The sequence below is a fragment of the Bos javanicus genome, chromosome X (genome assembly GCF_032452875.1).
Source record: "Bos javanicus breed banteng chromosome X, ARS-OSU_banteng_1.0, whole genome shotgun sequence".
NCBI classification, from domain to species: domain Eukaryota; kingdom Metazoa; phylum Chordata; class Mammalia; order Artiodactyla; family Bovidae; genus Bos; species Bos javanicus.
The window spans coordinates 109,299,919-109,324,819 of record NC_083897.1 but is presented as its reverse complement, the minus strand read 5'-3'; the positions used below and the strand labels follow the sequence as shown (position 1 = coordinate 109,324,819).

Here is a 24,901-nt window from a genome sequence, read left to right as displayed (position 1 = left end):
CTGTCCCCTTCTCCTCCTGCCGCCAATCCCTCCCAGCATCAGAGTCTTTTCCAAAGAGTCAATTCTTCACATCAGGTGGCCAAAGTACTGTAGTTTCAGCTTTAGCATCATTCCTTCCAAAGAAATTCCAGGGCTGATCTCCTTCAGAATGGACTGGTTGGATCTCCTTGCAGTCCAAGGGACTCTCAAGAGTCTTCTCCAACACCACAGTTCAAAAGCATCAATTCTTTGGTGCTCAGCTTTCTTTATAGTCCAACTCTCACATCCCTACATGACCACTGGAAAAACTATAGCCTTGACTAGACGAACCTTTGTTGGCAAAGTAATGTCTCTGCTTTTCAATATGCTATCTAGGTTGGTCATAACTTTCCTTCCAAGGAGTAAGCGACTTTTAATTTCATGGCTGCAATCACCATCTGCAGTGATTTTGGAGCCCAAAAAATAAAGTCTGACACTGTTTACCCATCTGTTTCCCATGAAGTGATGGGACCGGATGCCATGATCTTCGTTTCTGAATGTTGAGCTTTAAGCCAACTTTTTCACTCTCCACTTTCACTTTCATCAAGAGGCTTTTTAGTTCCTCTTCACTTTCTGCCATAAGGGTGGTATCATTTGCATATCTGAGGTTATTGATATTTCTCCTGGCAATCTTGATTCCAGCTTGTGCTTCATCCAGCCCAGTGTTTCTCATGATGAACTCTGCATATAAGTTAAATAAGCAGGGTGACAATATATAGCCTTGACATATCCCTTTTTGTATTTGGAACCAATCTGTTGTTCCATGTTCAGTTCTAACTGTTGCTTCCTGACCTGCATATAGGTTTCTCAAGAGGCAGGTCAGGTGGTCTGGTATTTTCAAAGGTTTATTGTGATCCACACAGTCAAAGGCTTTGGCATAGTCAATAAAGCAGAAATAGATGTTTTTCTGGAACTCTCTTGCTTTTTCAATGATCCAGCAGAAAAAAAAACAAAATTCACCAGAGTAAATTTGAGGATATGATTGGTTTTATTCATTTATTAATTAATCAGACGGCATCCCATGTAGCAAATACAAAGCTGATCTCAAGTTTTATAGAAATGTGGAGGGGGAGGGGATGGACCAGGGGAGTTATTAGCAGAAGAAATGAAAGGATTGTTTCAGGCAAGATTGCCTTGCTAGTGTGCTTCCCTGGTAGGTCAGATGGTAAAGAATCTGCCTGCAATGTGGGAGACCTGGGTTTGATCCCTGGGCTGGGAAGATGCCCTGGAAGAGGGCATGCAACCCACTCCAGTATTCTTGCCTGGAGAATCCCCGTGGACAGATGAGCCTGGCTGGCTCACTAGTGTTGACCAGAAAATTGTAAAAAGTCCATTCCTGGGAGAGGTTGAAACTGCAATTAAGTCTTAGTTTACTCTCTCGGAGGCAAGTGACTCCACCTTGGGCCTGTTATTTCTTTCTTCTAGTTCTTCTTTTTCCTTTTCCTTCCCCCCCCCATACTTTTCCCCCCTTCTCTTCCTCCTCCTCTCTTTTGTTATTTTTTTAAAAACCATCCATACCCCATTTCAGCATTCTTTGAGCTAAATTGCTAGGATCCTGTTTAACACTCCCAAGAAACGAGACATTTCATGAACTCTTCCTCATTTTTTTCCCTTAAGCTAGATTTGTATGGTACTAGAAATGTACCTTTGTCTATTATAATACCATATTTAGATATGTCTATGTATATTATGTGAATGCTTTGGGGATTAGAGGGCAAAGGGTTAGTTATTTCTTTTGAAATATTAATCCTTAAAAGTAAAACATTCTTATTTTTGTGAAGAACTTAGTGAGTTTACGGGTGCACACATGAGGCAGGACGCTTTCACAGCCCATTCTCATGGCCATGCAGCCTGGGGCTTCTCTTACTGCTCACAAACTGTGTTGAAATTGACTTTTCACCTTCCCCTCAGCTCTTGACAAGTGAGTCCATCATAAAGAATTTGAAAATGGTATCTATTTATGTGTCTCAAAATTTATGTAAAATATGGTGTTCTAAAATGCACACATTAAAATGTGCCATGTTTTTTTTCTTTTTTTCAGATAATGCTATTAACAATTTTCAAATCTGGTATCATCTGGAGATCCATAGTGCTCCTGGACCACCCTTAGAGATTGTTGACATGAAATGTGTTGCACTGGTAAGAGCCCATTAACTGCTCGTAGATTCTTCCTTTTTGTAAACAGTTGGAGCTTTTGTTGTACACCTAAATTGCTATTCCTAAAAAATAGTCATATTAAATGAGCATATTGGGATAAATTATTCAAATAATGTCAATTTTATTTTAGATCCATTAAGATGCAACTTACATGCTTGTAGAAAAGATTTATTTAAATCAAGTATTTAAGCTTTTGATAAATAATGGTTATTTTAAATATGCAGATTAATTTCTTTAAAAAATGATTATTTAGGATCTCCAACTTTTGCTCCAACATAGAAAATAAGAAAATACCTAGAATACTTGGTCTATAAATCAGTTATTTGTTCACCTGATCTCTGGGTAAAACTCCATGGAGGCATAGAAAACAAATAGTTAGACTATTGAAACTCACTCAAGTATCACTTGCAAAAGCTTTGGGGAAAAGTATTTGATGTGCTAGAGTATTCTCTTTGCCCCTATAGGCAGATGTGCTGTCCTCATTAAATGTTCACTTTCAGCTGAAGTTGGTGAAGGAGGGGAGTCACTTTCGAGTAACTCTACCCAAATAGGCTATCAATGACAGTGGCCAAGTTACTAAGTTTTCTCTCCTTTCTAATAATGGTAATTTATTGTTGTTGTTTAGTCACTAAGTCATGTCCGACTCTATTGTAATCCCATGGACTGTAGCCTGCCAGACTCCTCTGTCCATGGGATTTACCAGGCAAGAATACTAGAGTGGGTTGCCATTTCCTTCACCAGGGGATCTTCCCTACTCAGGGATTGAACCCACATCTCCTACATTTACAGGCAGATTCTTTACCTCTGAGCCACCAGGAAAGCCCTTAAGGTAAAAACTTGCTAGCTGTGTAACTTTTGAACATGAAGATTTAGTCAGCAGAGACCATATGAATTCTTCTAAATAATCCCATCAAACAAACCTTTGTGAACTTCTTGAAGAACGTGCTTTCTGAATACTTTCAAAGTATACTAAAATGACTGTCCATGCCTATAGAGTTTCCTAACATTTTTGACTGCATTTGCTGTTTTTGCTAAACTTTTGAGAAATACTTTACTTAATCCTTAGATCATTAGTTGTGGCAATGCAGTTTTCAAGACACTCAGCTGCCTCTGATTTTCCATCTGCATTTCATCTTTTGTTACATTCAACCCAATCTTAACACCTTCCCTAGAGATGAGTGAATGGTTAGAATTTCTTTAAATAGGGTTTTTGTAAGAAATATTTACAGCTTTAAGGCACATAAATTTGGTTACTTCTTATAGCAAGTTCCAAAAATCAGGTTATATTTTCAATAAACAAAAATTGGTTCTTAGTAGTCCATTCTCTTTTGTATAAAGTATTTAGGATTTCTTTCTCTTTGAATCTTTTTTCTTCCAGTTTTACTGAGATATAATTGACACACAGCACTGATACATTTAAGGTGTAGTATTAATACATATTGGTTTGACTTACACGAATCGTGAAAATTTAGTGAACATCCATCATCTTATATAGCTATAAAAGAAAAAGAAAGATTTTTTTCCCTTGTGCTAAGAACTCTTAAGATGTACTCTCTTTAACGGTTTTTATATATAACATACAGCAGTGTTAATTATCTTTGTCAGGTAGTACATTACAACCCTAGCGCTTATTTGTCTTGTAACTGGAAGTGTGTATCTTTTGACCACCTCCATCCAATTTCCCTTCCCGCTACCTTCTGACTCTGGTAAACACAAATCTGATCTCTTTTTTCTATCATCCTAGGAAACGTGATGAACAGTACAAACAAAGTCCCTGTTTACATGGCACTAACATGTTAGTGGAGTTAGATAGGAAACAAAATAGAATTGAAATGGGATATTCTATGTGAAGTTTTTCTGTTGTCTTAGATTTTCAAGTGAAATACAAACCTGAAGATTATAGCTACTTATCCATGCTGTAAAAGATTTTGCTATGCCATTTATTACTCACTAAATGTATGTATATGAGGGCATCTCTAGCTGATGTAACAAATTCCATAATTTCAGTGGTTTAACACTCGCAAAGTTTTTAATAATTTTGACAGTCTGGTGCCTTTGCTCCTGGTCAGTGTCTAGCATCCTCCATGTTGAGATCCCAAGAGTCAGAGTCAGGTTCCCCCCGTGTGGCAAGTTGATCATCCTTTAGAGACTCAAAGATTTCCGTATATAGGTGGGAATTTCCACTAGTGGCATCAAAGTCACACATATCACCTCCACGCACATACTATTGGAGTGAACTGGTCTTACAGCTATGCCTGGGTACAAGAGAACCTAGGAAATGCAACCTCTGGTTGGACAGCCACTCCCAATGATATCTTTATACTATGAAACACAGCACTTAATACTTTACACTTTATACTCTCCAGCACAAAATTTTGCTGGAGAAATGATATTTCTGCCATGTCTAAGTAGATGAGAAATATTTAGCCTATAGCCCACATTCTAGACTTTGTATGCCATGACCAGAACACAAAGGGAGTGGGAGTGTTTTCTTTAAGGAGTGGAAACTGACAGTTTAATGCCCATTGGATTTTGGTGAGTTCCTGTCCACAGATTGGACCATATATAAAGGGGAAATGGCTAGAGTGAAAGCAGCTACATTTCCACTGATACGTGCTAAGACCTTGTGTGTCTAAATGGATTTTCCTCTGTGGAAGGAGATTGGGCTTGGGCTGTTTTAAAAGATTCAAGGTATATTCTGCTAGAGTGAGAAGAACCCAAAAGAGTCTACATGGTGGTAATGTTAGAAAGTGTGAAAGAAAGGGACCTAGAAAGTCAACTGGAGAAGTGCAGCCAGCATCAGTTAATTTGTTCTTTGACCTCTCATCCCATCTATATGCTGCGACCTGATGGCGTCATATTAGCACAGTGATTACAGGAGGAGAGGAAGTCAGAGCAGGCAGTTGAAAAGAACACATCATGTGTACCTTTTTCTTCACAAGCAGTCTGAAAAATCACCAGAAAGCCCCAGGAGTAGGGACGAGGTGCCAGGTAGAGAAATCAGGAAAAATATTCATTGGATATGGGATGTAAGTGTTGATTGATTTTGTACTTCTTTGCCTATCTAACAATGAAACTCTCCAGCATTGGGGACCATCCTAAGATAACAACAATGATCTGGAAAGGGAACTCTCGCCTGGTTTGGAGAGCAGTAATGGGAGAGAGAAACTGTTTTCAGATTATACTCCACTAAGTTTAGTTCATCAGGTGAACCCATTACCATGACAATAAATGAACAAGATGAATTTAGATGGATAAGATGAATTTAGACAGTGATAATTCTCCAAACAAAAATAGCCCAGGGTTTCATTGAGGATGGCACAAAGACTGAAGCAGTGCAACCAGGTAGAGAGATTAACAAATATATAAGCCCTTGGGGCAGAATGAGCTTGGTGGAAAGGGACCTACCAAGGAGGAGCTCAGGCACTCCAGGAACAGGAAAGAGATTATTAGGCTGGATCTTGGACAGAAATGGTAAAGAGATGATTTGTGATTAGAACCATCTTAAGAAATGTTGTTGGGAAATTTGTTGTTGTTCAGTCACTAAGTCGGGTCTGACTCTTTGCGACCCAACTGCAGCACGGCAGACTTCCCTGTCCTTCACCATCTCCCAGAGTCTGCTCAAACCCATGTCCACTGAGTCAGTGATGCCACCCAACCATCTCATCTCCTGTCACCTTTCTCCTCCTGCCCTCAATCTTTTCCAGCATCAGGGTCTTTTCCAGTGAGTTGACTCTTCACACCAGGTGGCCAAAGTATTAGAGCTTCATCTTCAGCATCAGTATTTCCAATGAATATTCAGGTTTGTTTCCCTTTAGGATTGACTGGTTTGATCTCCTTGATGTTCAAGGGACTCTCAAGAGTCTTCTCCAGCACCACAATTTGAAAGCTTCAAGGCTTCATTGCTCAACCTTCTTTATGGTCCAACTCTCGCATCCATATATGACTACTGGAAAAACCATAGCTTTGACAAGATGGACTTTTGTCAGCAAAGTGATGTCTCTGCTTTTGAATATGCTGTCTAGGTGTATCATAGCTTTTCTTCTAAGGAGCAAGTGTCTTTGAATTTCATGGCTGCAGTCACCATCCACAGTGATTTTGAAGCCCAAGAAAATAAAATCTGCCACTGTTTCCACTTTTTCCTCCTCTATTTGCCATGAAGTGATGGGACCACATGCCATGGTCTTAGTTTTTTGAATGTTGAATTTTAAACCAGCCTTTTCACTCTCCTCTTTCACCTTCCAGATTAATGTTGACAGTATTTTGGCAGATGGATATTTATTAGAAATTACTTATATGATACCATGTATGAAATGTATCATTTGTGGCTCTTTATCTGTTTAAACTTTGAAGAAAATAATATTCATACCATAATGAAAATTAGAAAGTTTTTTATAGTATTGTTAAATTTGACCTATTTTACCATACTTGGAGTACAAAACAATTAATTGGAAACTTCCGTCATCTTCTTTTTTTTTTTTTTTTTTTACTATAATGAGCTATCTTTTTCTATTGAGTTTGTTGCTGTTTTCAAGACAACAAAGAGTTTGGTTGTGGGGTTCTCCAGAGATTGCAGTGCTACTCAGTGCTGGTGGCTCTAAGCAATTGGTGATTGCTTTCTGCAAGGCTCCTCTGTGAAGGATTTTGAGGGGTATCCAGACCTACTGGATAAGAGTGAAATGGTCAAGTGATGATACTTGCCATGAATGTGTCAAGGAGGAACTGTGATAGAGGTGCCACTTAACTGCCATCCATAGCTCAGTTGGTAAAGAATCTGCCTGCAATGCAGGAGACTCCAGTTCAATTCCTGGGTCGGGAAGATTCCCTGGAGAATGGATAGGCTACCCACTCTTGGGCTTCCATTGTGGCTCAGCTGGTAAAGAATCTGCCTACAGTGCTGGAGACCCAGGTTCTATTGCTGAGTTGGAAAGATCGCCTGGAGAAGGGAAAGGCTACCCATTCCATTATTCTGACCTGGAGAATTCCATGGACTGATAGGATCACAAAGAGTTGGACACAACTAAGCAACTTTCATTTCGCATTTCCTAAGAAGTTTGGCCAACTGTGTAGAATGTCATAACAGATTTCTAACACAAAGTTTCTGTTCTATGGCTTGCAATTCAGAGAGACAACAGTAGATTTAAACTGATTTTGCTTTATTTTGTGTTAATAGTTTACATGTGATAAGACATAAAGCAATCACACATCCCAGTACTATTTTTCCCTCTTTAGACTAGAGTTTTTCAGTGTACAGGTCTTGAAATGTGACTCGGTTAAAATAAGCATTATTATTATTTTTTTATTTTTTAGAAAAGATGACTAGGATAGGATAGGATAAAGTAGGATAGGAAAGAATATATCATAGAAGTCACAAGTGGTAAGAGTAGGGACTGTTTTGTGAAACTTTTTTTTTCCCAGTGGCATGTGTATATGAGCCAATAGTAATATAAAATGGAGTTAGATCTTAGCATTTTTACTTCTTTGAAGAAGCTGTATCATTGTCTTACAGTGACACTTTCTCTGAAAAATATCTGAGTAATAGACCAGGATAAATATCTAGTCCAAAATGCCTTATTTCAATTTTCTGTCTAAAGACCTTGGCAGAGTGTCTAGGCTATTATATGGTGGTTGGGATTTGTTATCATGACATATTACTTTGGGTTAGTTGTTGATTTGCTTGACCCTCAGAACTTTCTAGGAGGCTGTGTTTTGTAACAGTCTTACAAGTATGTCAGGTTGCCTAGGAAATAGTATAATTTGTGACATAATGTCATTGTTGAGTTTTTTGCATGTTATACTTTATTTCTTCCTTGTTTATAATTATGAGCATGGATATTTTACTGTAGGAGTTTAATGGCCATTTATTTTAGGAATCCATGATTCTAATATCTCCAGAAACTATTGTAAATGACCATTTTCCATTGCATTTATGATTAAGTCTGATTTGTAGTAAATGATATCTACTTTCATCTAGTAATTATAAACTTATATATATATATATCCTTGATTTCCATCTTTCCTCGACAGATTATGTTTACCACACTAAATGCTATTTCTGCTCCCCGAAAATATAATATTTATCCACTCATTTATTTATACAGAGGTAATCAAGAAAATGCTGTTCCATGGACAAAGCAGTAATGGCTATCTTGAAGATACGTTGTGTGAATAACTCTCTCCCCATCACCACCTGTCCCCACCATGTCCTATAATGTGATTTGATAAATTTCAAAATAGCTCCATGTGCCAAAGAACACCCATTATCGAGCTTTAAATTATGGCTAAAATGTCCAACATTCTCCATTTAATTAGGTTAAATCATTATAGACAATTGGCTTTTTGTTAACATTGAGTTATGCCCTGCCTGTTTAATCACCTTTGACACATTTGCTTCAATTAATGGCTTTTACTGTAGTGGAGATCACAGCTGTAATGGGATAAGATAAACGTCATTACATAGAGAGCAGACTTGTGGTTGCCAAGTCCGGGGGAGGGGAGACATGGCAACTGGGGTTAACAGGTACAAACTATTATTATATATAGGATGGATGAACAACGAAGTCCTACTGTATAGCACAGGGAACTATATTCAATATCTTGTGTTAAACTAAACTATATGGAAAAGAATATGAAGAAGAATATATGTATAACTGACTCACTTTGCCATATAGCAAAAATTAACACAGCATTGTAAATCAACTACGCTTAAATAAAATTTTTAGACAAAGATATGTCATTAGCCAAAATGGATCAGAATGAGAATCAGGAAATGTCTTGGAATGTAAAGTGTGCCTTCCAGGCACACTTGGGAGCCAGAACCAGAAAAACTAGACAGAAGGAAGGCCTCTAAATGGGAAGGTAGTCATGTCATCAGCATAATTTGATTTTTTTAGCCCCATCCCAGATCTACTGAATCAGGATCTTTGAGGAAGGGGGCCAGTAATCCATATTTCAGTAATGTCTACAGATGATTCTTAAGATGCTAAAGCCTGATACCACAGCTAGAGGAAACATTGACATACAGACTTCATAATAATAATTGTACTGATGAAAAATATACTTTAATTGTATATAATTTTGAAGTTTCCTGAGTATTTAGCTAGGTGGATCTCTTAGACTATTTGTTTTTGAAAACAATAATTTTATAATTTACCAAGGCTAAGCAAAGAAAATACATAAGAGATTAAAAGGGTGAGGTACATTCATTAGTGGACTAAAGAGAAAAATATAAAACAATGGCCTAATGTATAAAAATTTCTTGGTTTTCCATAGGACAAAGACTCTATGCTGAAGGTTAGAGCTAATTACATATTTCTTTTGTAATTCTAGGAGAGTTTTTATATTGAAGTACCTCTCTTTAATCCAGAAGAGAAAATTATTCACTTCGATGTGCTCTTCTCAAGTGCTGCCTTTAGTGGAGTCGATGAACTTGACCTATTTCCACTAGATTCTATCAGCTGTATCATATATTATTCTCCAGCACGTACAGGCTTTATAGAAGAAAGGTATGGTTTGAATGTGTAATTATACTTATTGTTTATCCCTTGAAATTAACCTTTCAAATTATTTCTTTGCATAGTATAATCATTCAGATTACACTTGCTCATAGTTTTAATTTTGTTTAATATCATTCATTGCTAAAATATACTAATTTAGAGTGACCATTGTTTTCTTTAGTGCAAAGATATTATTTATTGGAATATCAAGTTTAATAATGCCTAAATTGCCCCCTATATACTCTCTTTCACCTCACTTTTTGTTAACCATATTTTTCTGGGTATAAAAATTGAGCCAAATGAACATGATTCCATAAGGACTAGGGGTTAAACTTTCAGTATTCTTAATAAAAATTCATTTATATATTCCCAATTAAATGCAAATCACAAACATACACATATTAGCAGTGCAATGGCAAGTGTTCTTATGGCATAATTATGAGAAACTTTCTTTGCACTGTTTTCACACACACAGAAACACATAGCCTCTATACTCATAATTAACTCACCTTATGGTAAAATTTCTTTGTTTCAACAGTAACATCCAATTGTTACAGTTTTAAAGATTGTACTTAACTTATTATTGGTGTGTACAATGCATTCCATTACTAGCTTTTTGCTAATTTATATACTCTTTCAGAGTTAGAATAATTCTTATTTTAATGAATGATGAAGAAATAAACGTATTTGCAAAATTGTAAAGGATAAACATTTTTATAATGTAAAGCATGTAAATTAAGGTCATAATGTATATAGAAGACACTATTTTGCTAGATTATCATTAGAAATGTGGGCCTGTCTCCTCTCCCCAGTGTGACTGTAGAGGTATTGTGAGCACAGACTGAATCTTGGAGTTGGTCAGCTAAACCGTCATTTAAAAGTCATACTTTGGTCTGATACTTACTGCCTGCTCTCTCTGTTATCATTGCTAGAGCATATATTTTACATACATACACACCTAAAATTCCCAGAGTAACCATAAGAGGTAGGAATGAGTGTTCCCATTTTATAAATGGTGAAATTGAAGTTCGACAAGTTAGGTGACTTGTTCAAGGCTGTACAGATAAAAGATGATAGAGCTGGAATACCGGCCCAGTTTTATTTTTAGACTGTCACATGCTCTTTGTCTCCCCAGAGGAGAGCACATGCTGATGATAAAGGCAGCTCTCCAGAGCTGCATGTCACTTGATAGTCTTCATGTGAAAATCAACTACATCTGATTTAATCACAGTTCAAACACAGGACTCTACTTGTTCTAGCTACTGTAAGATAATCGAATCACCTATGCTTAAGCATTTTACATTGATTCAACAGGCATTTATTAGACAGATATTCATGATAATACTTTATCTTGAATAAGAAGTGATTTTCTCACCAAAAATGAAAAAAAAAAAATCTAAAACAAGAGTAGAATATGTCACAGAATGATTGTCAAATGTTATATTTGGAACCACCTATTTGGGATTTATTTTCTCTGCCAAATTTATTTTGCATACAAACTAGATCTGCTGACAAGATTTTTTTTTAATTTTTCTTTCCACCAGCATTATTTTTCAGCCTGATTTGGGTCTAGAGTTTTGGTATTTACTGAAAATAACTACCGACATTCCAGAAGCAACCATAATGAAAGAAATATATTGTGACCTTGGAAAGTAAGTTCTTTTTAATAGATATTGTTATACTGCAGTTACTCTTTTTAAATAGGACAAACATATATTTTGTTTTAGTAATTGTTTTTCTTCTCTAGGGAAGTTTGCTACTTAAACTATCCTGTGGAAAACTTGTGTGAAAAGAAAAACATATCAGGAAGGAGACGTATTAGGAAGGAGACGCTTTTGTTCAAAGTGATTATTGCAAGGGAGGAAAAGGAACTGTTAAAATAGTTGTCAGGGGACTATTGCAATTCAGAGAATACTTTCCTCTCAGAAATCTACAAGCTACTCAGTATCAAACAGAACAAGCTTTTTTCTTTAACAGGCTAAAGGAGGAGCAAGCAAAGATAACCAGAATCTTTGGAGGGAAAGCTAGACAGGAAGGGGAAATGACCGGTAGGGACTGATAGGAAAAAGGGTTTTTCTGTGGTCAGTTAATTCCCAGAAGAATCTCAGAAGGGAGACAGATTCCACTTTTTTGGTACTTGCTCAGGCTTGGGGACAAGCAGAGTTCAGTGGCCTATCGAAAAGATAGAAGGCTGACTCGAGTTTGCTCAAGGCAAAGCAAGAGGGTAAACAATGGGCAACTGAGAATACTTGATCATTTGGTTAATACCATGAAATATGACCATTTATATTTAGGGGACTGAGTTCCTATTACATGTCTGACGTCAAGTTTAGTGCTGATACATAAGGGTAGTTCAGTTCAGTTCAGAGCAAGTGACTTATTAAGGAGGTATGTTCCCAGTAAGAAATATTAGTAAGAGAATGGGGGAAACAGAATAAGCAAGTGCTGATACATAAGGGTAGTTCAGCTCAGTTCAGAGCAAGTGACTTATTAAGGAGGTATGTTCCCAGTAAGAAATATTAGTAAGAGAATGGGGGAAACGGAATAAGCAAAGGGAAGAAGCTAAGCAAGGCAGTGATTACAGGTAAAATCCCAGACACTGTCTGATCCTTTGGAGAGCTTTGGAGCATAAATCACATCTCAGAATTTGGGTGTTAGAATTTGATCTTTTAGATGGATACACTTCAACCCATAATAGTCATCGAGTGTGCGAAATTATTATTGAACATTTTATGAACAAGTTCACTAGCTTTGTTTTTCCTTCCAGGGTTGTCACTGAGAAGATTTCTTTAGATAATCCTACACATGAAACCTTAGAGTTGCATGCAACAAACAGTAATACTGAAAATTTTGTCCTGGAGATTAAGAGAATACCAGTAAGTATATTCAGAAAGCTGAGTAACCTACCACTACTAGAACATTTTGCAGTTCTGATTTTGGCACACCATGGGGCATTAGCAATTGAATTGCAGATGCTATTTTTTTAAATATAACATTGGTGATATATATATATATGTATATATATCACCAATTTTAATTTATCAATGAAATCAGTATCATGTTCATATAAATTTTTGAAATTATAATGTATAGGCTAGATTCATGCTCATTTTCACTGATCTCTAAATAAATTGGTTGTGCTTTATTTCTGACCATTTTGGTAACCAGCTTTTTCTATAGTTACCTAAGTAATATGACTTTCTTTTCCCTTGATTTTAATTAGAGTGCTCTTTTTTTTTTCTCTTTTTTCTTTCTTTTTTTTAAAGAAACTTAATTTTTTAGAGAAGGTTCAGTTCAGTTCAGTTCACTTCAGTCGCTCAGTCGTGTCCGACTCTTTGCGACCCCATGAATCGCAGCACGCCAGTCCTCCCTGTCCATCACCATCTCCCAGAGTTCACTCAAACTCACGTCCATCAAGTCGGTGATTCCATCCAGCCATCTCATCCTCTGTCGTCCCCTTCTCCTCCTGCCCCCAATCCCTCCCAGCATCAGAGTTTTGTCCAGTGAGTCAACTCTTCACATGAGGTGGCCAAAGTACTGGAGTTTAAGCTTTAGCATCATGCCTTCCAAAGAACACCCAGGGCTGATCTCCTTCAGAACGGACTGGTTGGATCTCCTTGCAGTCCAAGAGACTCTCAAGAGTCTTCTCCAACACCACAGTTCAAAAGCATCAATTCTTCGGTGCTCAGCCTTCTTCACAGTCCAACTCTCACATCCATACATGACCACTGGAAGAACCATAGCCTTGACTAGATGGACCTTTGTTGGCAAAGTAATGTCTCTGCTTTTCAATATGCCATCTAGGTTGGTCATAACCTTTCTTCCAAGGACTAAACGTCTTTTAATTTCATGGCTGCAGTCACCATCTGCAGTGATTTTGGAGCACTAGAGAAGGTTAGGTCCACAGCAAAATTAGATAGAAGGTACCGCAATTTCCCATACACATCCTGCCTCCACTCATGGCACTCATGCACAGTCTCCCCAGCTATTAGTGTCCCCACCAAAATTATGCATTTTACTGATATGATTTTGACTAATATGATTAGTCTATATAAATCCCAGGGGGAGCAGTTCTTTTTAGCTTTTCCTTAGTTCCTACCCACCGCTCCCTCCCCACAGACAGTGCTGACAGCTTTGCTTCCCTCTCCTTTCTCTGCCTCATTTTCTCATCCTTGGTTCCTGATAAGAGACTGGAGCCATTCACTGGGTCTCCATCCCTCTATCTTCCCCCAGATAACAAAACAAGAGCTGAAGAATCAGCATCCCTGTCTGTATTTCCAAAGCATGCTGCTGCTGCTAAGTCGCTTCAGTCGTGTCCGACTCTGTGCGACTCCTTAGACGGCAGCCCACCAGGCTCCCCCGTCCCTGGGATTCTCCAGGCAAAAATACTGGAGTGGGTTGCCATTTCCTTCTCCAATGCATGAAATTGAAAAGTGAAAGTGAAGTCGCTCAGTCGTGTCCGACTCTGAGCGACCCCATAGACCGTAGCCCAGCAGGCTCCCCCGTCCATGGGATTCTCCAGGCAAGAGTACTGGAGTGGGGAGCCATTGCCCTCTCCATTCCAAAACATACCATACCAAATATATATAGTGAAAGACAAAACCATGCTTTCAAGTAAATTTCAAAATGATAGTTGCAATAGATTACTTTCTTCAGGGGACCATACAGTAAATTAAGAAACCCTATTAAGTAGATATGGTATTTAGATAAAGGATTTTATTGTTTGCTGTTTGACAATTATTTAACAAATCTACAATTGTGATTTCTCTGTTTATACTTTAATACTTGTCTCTTGTTACTCACTGGTTACCAGTTAATACCATAATATGAAATTAGTTCTTAATTGCCATGGTGTGTCAAATCAGATATTGCTAAGTATTACATTGCTGAAATTGGTGTATATGGTGTAATCTTAGGGAAATTATTTTAAAATGTATGTGTGTGTTTGTATTGCTTAACACCATATTGTCCATAAATTAAGCAGAATATGATGGTCAGGCTATAGTTTACATAGAACTGAAAACACTCATTAGACAGTGTTGTATTCATATTCTTTGTATAACTACTTTTACAGAGAGTGTAAACTGTGTTTCAAGGGAAAACAAATGTGTTATATTACAGATACCCCCTTACATCGCATAATGAAAAAGATCGTCTCAACTTTAACATGTCCAGCTATGGCTTTTTAGTCCATTCATTCTTTCATACATTTATCAAATATTATTGAGCACTGAATATGCAATTAATCTTAATATTAGGCAATAACTCAAAAATAAATCTATAGATAATTAAAGTATTATATGTTATAGAATCAATAGGAGCACACATTAATGGTAATGATAATAAATAGAAAGTATATTATATATCTATGTAGTTTTTAATGTATATATAACTTTATATACATATATAGATATATATGTATGATTTTATTCCTGTTATTGTTGTATAAGATTCATGTTTACATAGGTGAGGATTTTTAAATATTGATGATTATCCATAAATGCTTCAATAAGTAAACATAGATTATCAAGTAAAATAATTATATTAAAAACTTACTTTCTTCCATCTATATATTATGAAAAATATCAAAAAGATGCAGAAGTAGAATAATACAGTGCACAGACTTAAACCTTCTATCTTGGTTCTTATATTAATAATTTGTTTAATCTTTTCCCTCTCTTTTCTCTCTTACATTTCTTCCTATTCAATTTAAAAGTAAATTGTAGATACTATTTTAACAGTAAATACTTCAGATTATATTTCTTAAGAGCACTGTAGTCTCCATCATCTAGTATCTGATCCAAATTTCATTTTACCTAACTGTTGGAAGAATATCTTTCCCTCTTGAGCTAGGATCTAGTGTAAACTCAAAGATTGGAATTGGTTCTCCTAATGACACTTGTAATAAAATGTTTTTGCTTGTAATGAAATGTTTTTAAGTGTCAGAAAGCTGCTATATTTAGCATATTATGTATATATGTATCCCATTACACTAAACAAGTAGGTTTGCTGCAGTTAAATTCCATCCAACAGTGTTTATCTTTTCCTTGAAACCAGGGGAGATGAATTTTTCAATAAATTTTCTGTGGAAATAAAGGAATTGAGTTATTGGTTTGTTGTATACACAACCTCAATTTTTACCACTTGCCTCTGACATATACAAGTGGAATTTGAGGCCAGAGAGGTCAAAGTATTTAAACTACATGATTAGTAAGTGGTAGAACTAGAGTTTAAAATCTCAATTAATGTAGTATTATATACTTTTACAATGAAATTGATGATTTCTTTTATGTATATATAGGGAGGAGGGAGAGAAATTCTTTTGTCACATTTGCTAAATTGAAAGAACATGTAAAATGCAACTTTTCTAATTTTTTTTACTCAATTCGATTCTGAAATTAAACTCCTTAAATGTGCATTAACTGATAGCATCAACACATTTGAAATATCAGAGGAAGATCCAGCCTGAAATTAAAAAAAAAAATTTGCTGCAGATAAACCACACATATATATAATAAGGAAGTAATTAGCTCTGTTAATTCATGCAGCCATGAAATTAAAAGATGCTTGCTCCTTGGAAGGAGAACTATGACAAATCAGAAAAGTGAAAGTGAAAGTCACTCAGTCATGTCCGACTCTTTGCAACCCCATGGAATTCCCCAGGCCAGAATACTGGAGTGGGTAGCTGTTCCCTTCTTCAGGGGATCTTCCCAACCCAGGAATCGAACCCCGGTCTCCCATGTTGCAGGCAGATTCTTTACCAGCTGAGCCACAGGGAAGACCAAGAATACTGAAATGAGTAGCCTATCCCTTCTCCAGGGAATCATCCCAACCTAGGAATCGAACCAGGGTTTCCTGCATTGCAGGCAGATTCTTTACCAACTGAGCTACCAGGGTAGCCCTTAATAGTGTATTAAAACACAAAGACATAACTTTTCTGACAAAGGTCTGTCTAGTCAAAGCTGTGGTTTTTCCAGTAGTCATGTGTGGATGTGAGAGTTGGCCCATAAAGAAGGCTGAGCGCCAAAGAATTGATGCTTTTGAATTATGATGCTGGAGAAGACTCTTGAGAGTCCACTGGATAGTAAGGAGATCAAACCAGTCCATCCTAAAGGAAATCAACCCTGAATATTCATTGGAAGGACTGATGCTGAATCTGAAGCTGCAATACTTTGGCCACTTGATGTGAAGAGCCGACTCATTGGAAAAGACCCTGATGCTGGGATAGATTGAGGGCAAAAGGAGAAGAGGGTGGCAGAGAATGAGATGGTTAGATAGCAGCACCAACTCAGTGTGCATGAATTTGAGCAAACTCTGGGAGAAGTGAAGGACAGGGAAGTCTGGCATGCTGCAGTTCATGGAGTCGCAAAGAATCCGACACGACTTAACAACTGAACAACTGCAACAAATTAACTCTGTTCTAAAAGTAAGTTTGTATGTTTGTTCATGGTTATTCTCAGAGTTTATTAAACAGTAAATGCTATATCCTATGATGATTGAAAGACATTGATAAACTGCAGGTGTCCTTTTTCAAAAGTTATCTGGCAAACTATATTAGTGAAAAAATAATTTACTTACTTTTCAAACATATAACATTCATTCAGTCATTCTATAAGTGTTGATAGTAAATGTTACATTATTCACAGTGTAGTTTTTTGATTACTTAAGATCTTCAAGTCCTCATTCTATTATGATAGAATTTTTAGCTTCTTTTACAGTCTCTGAAGCAGTAACTCATATACTAATACAATTCAGACTCAAGTTATTCCAGTAGGTCACACCTTGAGGATCTATGTGAGAGGACAAAGAGGATACTTCATTGTGCACTAAAGAAGAATATCTTACCTCTGCATTTAGACTGAGTTCATTTCTTTTGACCTCACCAAGGCTACAAGTTAGATTCCCAATAGTTTGACATGGTTCTTGAAATGGACAATAAGCAATGGGTTCTTAAATAAAATGCACATTTCCGTTATTGGGGATTCCAACTCAGCTTAAAAGCTTAATCCTGATTTCCTTTTACAGATCAATGTAGTCATTGTCTTGAGGAAGAACGTGGTATATGCATTACTGAACACTGTTTAGTATCTTGGGCTGTTTCACCAATATTTGCCAAGCAACCATGCTGAAAATGGTTAATGTGTACAAGGCAACATGTTAACCACACAAGCATCTACCTGGCATATATCTAGCACACAAAGATGCCGATTCAAGCAAAAGTATTGATTTTTGTTTCCCTTTCTTGTTTCTTAATTCACACAGCTGATCATACCTCCTAACTCAACCAGAGACGTACCTATTCACTTTCGTCCTTCTGCTCTTGGAAGAGCTAGTCATCAGACTTCTGTCATCTTTCACTGTGCTCAGGTATGATAGCGTATTCTTAGACCAGGACAGGTTAATTAAATTTTAAAGTTAATAAATATGTAAATCTAATTTATCCATTTGACATCTTTGCAAGCAAAATAACTTTATTGTAAATTATTATTTAAATGAACTTTTGAAAATATAGTATACATTATGTATGCACAGGCATTTAAGACGGCATCTTTAAATTCTTAGATCACTTGAATGAAAGAGAATATAAACCCAGATTTAAAATGTAGGTACAAATGTAAATGCCAAATTGCTAGCATTTATGTTAATTTTCTGACTTGGATTTTATTACTCAAGTTTTCATGAACTTAAATATAAAATTGTATGAAATCTAAATCTTGCAAGTAGTGTGTTTTTTCCCATTCTATTTTCATCTGAATAATAATAATTTTTAAAAACAGTAGTTTATTTTTTAACCATTTCTAAACTTGCTACATACCATTCTAAGAATTATTTCAATTCATTGTCACCAGAGTCCTTATGGTAAAAGTATGGTCAACCCCATTTTATGGCTCAGTCGGTGGTTGAACCTAGGACATCTTGCCTCAGCCCATCTTCATAACTATTTTTATAGCTACAGGCACACTGCCAAGTCATAACTGTTACTGCCAGTGAGAATTTTACAGTATTTATACGTTTATTATTATTTTTTACTTCTTCAAGTGTTGATAGGGGAGTAAAGTAAGTGGAAGGGTTTGCTTTATATCCAAGGAACTTAGAAAATCCTGTAATCTGGGAGGGAGTGAAATCAGATATAATGCAGAGGTCTCCATGTCAGTGAAAGGCTAGTATGTAACTCAAAAGAAAGTGAAAGGGAAAGTCACTCAGTCGTGTCCGACTCTTTGTGACCAGAATACTGGAGTGGGTAGCCTTTCCCTTCACCAGGGGATCTTCCCAACCCAGGGAAACCCAGGTCTCCCGCATTACAGGTGGATTCTTTACCAGCTGATCTGTAAGGGAAGCCCAAGTGCCTTCTTTTCCCCCCAAAATGTGTAATTTAGAAAAAAGTTTTTGAGGCTATTAAATTGTTTATATGATTACTGACTACTACATGACCTGAAGCAATACAATGGATTATGCTTGACTCTCAAAATATATATATATATATATATATATATATATATTTTTTTTTTTTCATATATATGTTTTCTGTTTCCTGGGCACCATACAGGATCTTAGTTACCCAACCAGGGATCAAACCCATGCCCTCTGCATTGGGAGCATGGAGTCTTAACCACTGGACTGCCAGGGAAGTCCCATTGAATCAAAAATATTAAAGAAAATAAACAGTAATCCTTCTTATACAGAATAGAAGGTATAGTAGAGAGATTTTATTTCACAAAAATAATTTTAACATGGCTTATCTTTTAGCTCATGGCTTCATAGCAGCATCAGCCCTTTCATCTTCATTCTTGGAGATAATTTAGTTGCTTGCATTTCTGGTGGAACTTATATCTACTCAAGGTAGTCTGGCACATCAGCAGGGCAATGATGAGTTCTTCATCTTGATAGCTTTAGAAAATCCTAGCCTAGAGGTCAAAGTCACAATTCTTTATCAGACAGAAAAGAACTCAAACAAGTAATCAACTCAAACCTTTTTGTCAATCACTTTAACACTGGGCCTTGCTTTCAGTTATTCTCAGCCTATCCTTCCAAGCTGTAGCAAATTTCCAAGGTTTCATCTCTGGTTAGACTTAAATCTAACTGACTCATTTGAAAAGACCCTGATGCTGGGAGAGATTGAAGGTGGAAGGAGAAAGGGACGACAGAGGATGACATGGTTGGATGGCATCACTGACTCAATGGACATGAGTTGGAGTAAACCCAAACTTGATGTACAGGGAGGCCTGGCATGCTGCAGTCAATGGGGTCACAAGAGTCTGACACGACTGAGTGACTGAACTGAACTGAGACTTAAATCAATGTCAACCTTTTACCTAGAGTCCAGACCATGTCAACCTTTTCAATGTATTACCCTAACCCTTGTGATTTTTCCTGCCTTTTCTTTTTAGTTTTTTGCCTTTAATTTTTTTTTTTTTTTTTTTTGTCCTTTTCCATCTCTGAATCATTGAGGGCTTCCTCTTAATTCGTCTAGTTGACATTTTGGGGCTTCCCTGTTGGCTCAGACGTTAAAGAATCTGCCTGCAATACAGGAGGCCCAGGTTCAATCCTTGGGTCAGGAAGATCCCCTGGAGGAGGAAATGGCAACCCACACCAGTATTCTTGTCTGGAGAATTCCATGGACAGAGGAGCCTGGCAGACTACAGTCTGTGGGGTTGTGAAGAGTCAGACACGACTGAACAACTAACACTCACTGACAATTTTTTCAGGCAAAACTGTTTCATCCTAAAGTATTGATTTAACAAACTTTGTGAAAATGCAGTATATATGATGAATATGTAGACATAAAAATAAAATGTTTTAAAAATAAAATTTTAGGGTTACTTTTCTAAGTCTGTGAGTTTGCAATTACATTAACCACTAAGGAAAAACTCACATAGATTTTTGTTCCTCTCTTGATTTCACTGATGAATATATTTGAACTAACACACACAACTAAATAGCTGATTAATCAAAAATCTATTCTGTTAGTGCTTGTAACTATTTCTGAAAATGGTTCTTTGCTGAACTTAAGGAAATGGCCATGGATTATAATTTATTTCATTTGTTTCCAGTTTGGATCCATGTGAAGAACTCTGCATTATTAAAAAAAAAAATCTAACTTTAGGCTAAAGTTGTTGGTGTGGATTTTGAATCCTGAGATTAATTTGGTTAGGGCATCACAACTGTTAATATCATAAACTCAAAATATGCTTCCAGAGTGTTCCAAAGAGATTGTGTTACTGCATGACAAGATAAGAGGAACAATAGTAAGCAGCAAATATGATAAACAGGCCTTCTCTTTGATATCAAACATTATGTTCTGAGATTTTTCTCTTGGTTTTCAGTCATTTCATTTTTATTTTCAAATAGTTTCCATTACTTATTTATATTTGATTGTGTGACTTCCTGCATCTAAAGGTCAGAATAGTGGAAATGAAGGAAAAAAAGATCAAATCAAAGTGATTTTATTACCCAGCATGAGTCTGGTCCTTGCAGCCTGTGTCTATGGAAAACTCTCTTGATTCTTAGCAAGCTCAGATGCCCTTGAGCTCTACTCAGTGTGTGAGCCAGATCTACTGTCTTTTAATTACACTTGTTTCATTTTTCGGAGAAGGCAATGACACCCCACTCCAGTACTTTTGCCTGGAAAATCCCATGGATGGAGGAGCCTGGTGGGCTGCAGTCATGGGGTCACTACGAGTCGGACACGACTGAGCGACTTCACTTTCACTTTTCACTTTCATGCATTGGAGAAGGAAATGGCAACCCACTCCAGAGTTCTTGCCTGGAGAATCCCAGGAATGGGGGAGCCTGGTGGGCTGCCATCTATGGGGTCACACAGAGTCGGATACCACTGAAGCGACTTAGCAGGGTGATTGTTAGTGATTAATGTCCAAGAATGGTGGGGCGTGGTTTAACTTAAAAGCTCAGTATTCCAGACTACTTGGTGAAACATGAAAACATGATCTTCTGTTTTTGTAGTTTAGTGCATTTCCAATTGTTTAAAGTAAGCCAATTTCTGTCATCCATGATTTGTTTTATAAAACAGCCAAGAAATAATTTACATAAAACAGTTGTTAATGTAACTGAACCCTGATACTTGATTCTAGTCAATCAATTGTGTATGATCAAGCTCAGGCATCATAAGTGAAAATACAGTGAACCTATGCTCATAGAATTTCTAAATAAAAGTAATACAGGCATTTGAAGACATATGCAGATAAAACTTGCTTTTAATCCTCACTACTAAGACCGCTTGATGAAAGTGAACGTGGAGAGTGAAAAAGTTGGCTTAAAGCTCAACATTCAGAAAACAAAGATCATGGCATCCGGCCCCATCACTTCATGGGAAATAGATGGGGAAACAGTGGAAACAGTGTCAGACTATTTTTCTGGGCTCCAAAATCACTGCAGATGGTGACTGCAGCCATGAAATTAAAAGACGCTTACTCCTTGGAAGGAAAGTTATGACCAACCAGATAGCATATTCAAAAGCAGAGATATTACTTTGCCAACAAAGGTCCGTCTAGTCAAGGCTATGGTTTTTCCTGTGGTCATGTATGGATGTGAGAGTTGGACTGTGAAGAAGGCTGAGTGCCGAAGAATTGATGCTTTTGAACTGTGGTGTTGGAGAAGATTCTTGAGAGTCCCTTGGACTGCAAGGAGATCCAACCAGTCCATTCTGAAGGATATCAGCCCTGGGATTTCTTTGGAAGGACTGATGCTGAAGCTGAAACTCCAGTACTTTGGCCACCTCATGTGAAGAGTTGACTCATTGGAAAAGACTCTAATGCTGGGAGGGATTGGGGGCAGGAGGAGAAGGGGACAACAGAGGATGAGATAGCAGGATGGCATCACTGACTCGATGGATGTGAGTCTGAGTGAACTCCGGGAGTTGGTGATGGACAGGGAGGCCTGGCGTGCTGCGATTCATGGGGTCGCGAAGAGTCGGACACGACTGAGCGACTGAACTGAACTGAACTGAACTAAGACAGCATTTTATGGATTTGCTGTCACCACCCATCCTACTTGGAAAGAATCATAAAGTAAGTTTCCCTCTTTTTATTGGAACTTAAGCTTGAAAACATCTCTGTGGTTTTAGAGGTGATAAACTAGGACATTGTTAGTCAGTTTCAGTTCAGTCGTTCAGTCATGTCTGACTCTTTGTGACCCCATGAACCACAGCACGCCAGGCCTCCCTGTCCATCACCAACTCCCGGAATCCACCCAAACCCATGTCCATGGAGTTGGTGATGCCTTCCAACCATCTCATCCTCTGTCATCCCCTTCTCCTCCTGCCCTCAATCTTTCCCAGTATCAGGGTCTTTTCCAATGAATCAGCTCTTTGCATCAGGTAGCCAAAGTACTGGAGTTTCAGCTTCAGCATCAGTCCTTCCAATGAACACCCAGGACTGATCTCCTTCAGGATGGACTGGTTGGATCTCCTTGCAGTCCACAAGACTCTGAAGAGTCTTCTCCAACACCATGGTTCAAAAGCATCAATTCTTCAGTGCTCAGCTTTCTTCACAGTCCAACTCTCAGATCCATACATGACCACTGGAAAAACCATAGCCTTGACTAGATGGACCTTTGTTAGCAAAATAATGTCTCTGCTTTTTAATATGCTGTCTAGGTTGGTCATAACTTTCCTTCCAGGGAGTAAACGTCTTTTAATTTCATGGCTGCAATCACCATCTGCAGTGATTTTGGAGCCCCAAAAATAAAATCAGCCACTGTTTCCCCATCTATTTGCCATGAAGTGATGGGACCGGATGCCATGATCTTAGTTTTCTGAATGTTGAGCGTTAAGCCAACTTTTTCATTCTCCTCTTTCACTTTCATCAAGAGGCTCTTTAGTTCTTCTTGTTAGTCAGTTTTTATTTAATGACCTCTTCACTCGTCAGTAACATTAGTAAAGTGTTTAGTGCAAAACAGAGTCTTAAAGGACTTTTATTCTAAATGAATACAAGGGTAACATTTTCAAACAGAGGTTTATGAAATGCCAATGAAAACAGTGGCCACTTTCAGTCTCCTTCGCATACTTTTGAGCCATTCTTTCATTTCATGTGATAAGAAAACATAGGCTGTACTAGATAATGGGAATAAGTAATATGACAATCGCAGTCATAAAGAATCCAGCTGCCAGTGCAGGAGATGCAGGTTCAGTCCCTGGGTCAAGAAGATCCCCTGGAGGAAGAAATGGCAACCCACTCCAGTATTCTTGCCTGGAAAGTGCTATGAACAGACAAGTCTGGCAGGCTTACAAAGAGTTGGACACGACTGACCAACTGAGAACACAAGCACGCACACAAGTTGTTCTCACTTCTTTTTAATGAGACTTCAGTCTATGCCTCACCTTCTTTTCTTTAATGTGATAACTATCTAAAATTCATTTGAAATTCTAATGTTTTGGAAGCTTCATACAATGTTTAGTACACATTTTGTTAGACAAATTGATTTTTTTAAAAACCTTGAACAGAAATGCATGGTTTTCATTAAGATTTCTTTTATATATTGTTATCAATAACCTATATGTATTGAAATATGTTTAATACTTGAATACTGGTCTTTGGCCTTTTTTTCAGTATAAAAACATTGATTTTTCAGCAAAATCAAAAGGAATTTGGAAAAGTAAGGAAAGATAAAATGATGCTTGTTAAATATTAACAAAATACTTTTTTTCTGCCAAAATTTTTATGTGTTCTTTATTTATTAAGTGTTACAAATAAAAAATAGGTAATTACGACATATATGTTATGTATGTCTATCTTTAAACAGTTTAGTGAATGGATATTCCTCATCTCTGGAATAGGACTGTTCCCCCAGCCTCACGAAATACAAAAAGTAACTGCATACCTTCATCTTCAGACATGTATTCCTATACCTTTCCAAAATCCCACCAAAGAAGATGTTTTCATCGATATCTTACTAACTGGTAAGTTGTTTTCCTTTTACCTTTCATATGTTATTTTGTAATTATTATTCTATCACACTTATTCTATCATTGAATCTAAGCATTTTAGAGATAGTAGACGCGTTGTAGAGATACATTAGCTCAACAGCATCATTTTTTAAAAAGAAAACATAAGGTGTAAGAAATGCAATATCATGGCCAAAATCACAGCTCTAAAATGATGGAGCAAGAATCAGAAATTAGGAATCTGTATACCAAGTCAAATTCTCCTAATTTTATCTGGAAACCCAAATATGTAAATTATTAATAGTAAATTTTTATGATTTTTATGATATTA

General features: G+C 37.1%; 1 protein-coding gene across 4 annotated transcripts in view; it reads left to right on the top strand.

Moving 5' to 3' along the window:
* CFAP47 (cilia and flagella associated protein 47) overlaps positions 1 to 24,901 on the top strand; it is a 485,875-nt gene that overhangs the window by 351,897 nt on the left and 109,077 nt on the right. For all 4 annotated transcript variants that reach the window (XM_061410459.1, XM_061410458.1, XM_061410460.1 and 1 more), the window contains 6 exons: positions 2,060 to 2,157; positions 9,505 to 9,680; positions 11,216 to 11,323; positions 12,439 to 12,547; positions 17,934 to 18,038; positions 24,429 to 24,585. In XM_061410459.1, the coding sequence (XP_061266443.1) occupies positions 2,060 to 2,157; positions 9,505 to 9,680; positions 11,216 to 11,323; positions 12,439 to 12,547; positions 17,934 to 18,038; positions 24,429 to 24,585 (753 nt within the window). The remainder of the gene's footprint in view (positions 1 to 2,059; positions 2,158 to 9,504; positions 9,681 to 11,215; positions 11,324 to 12,438; positions 12,548 to 17,933; positions 18,039 to 24,428; positions 24,586 to 24,901) is intronic.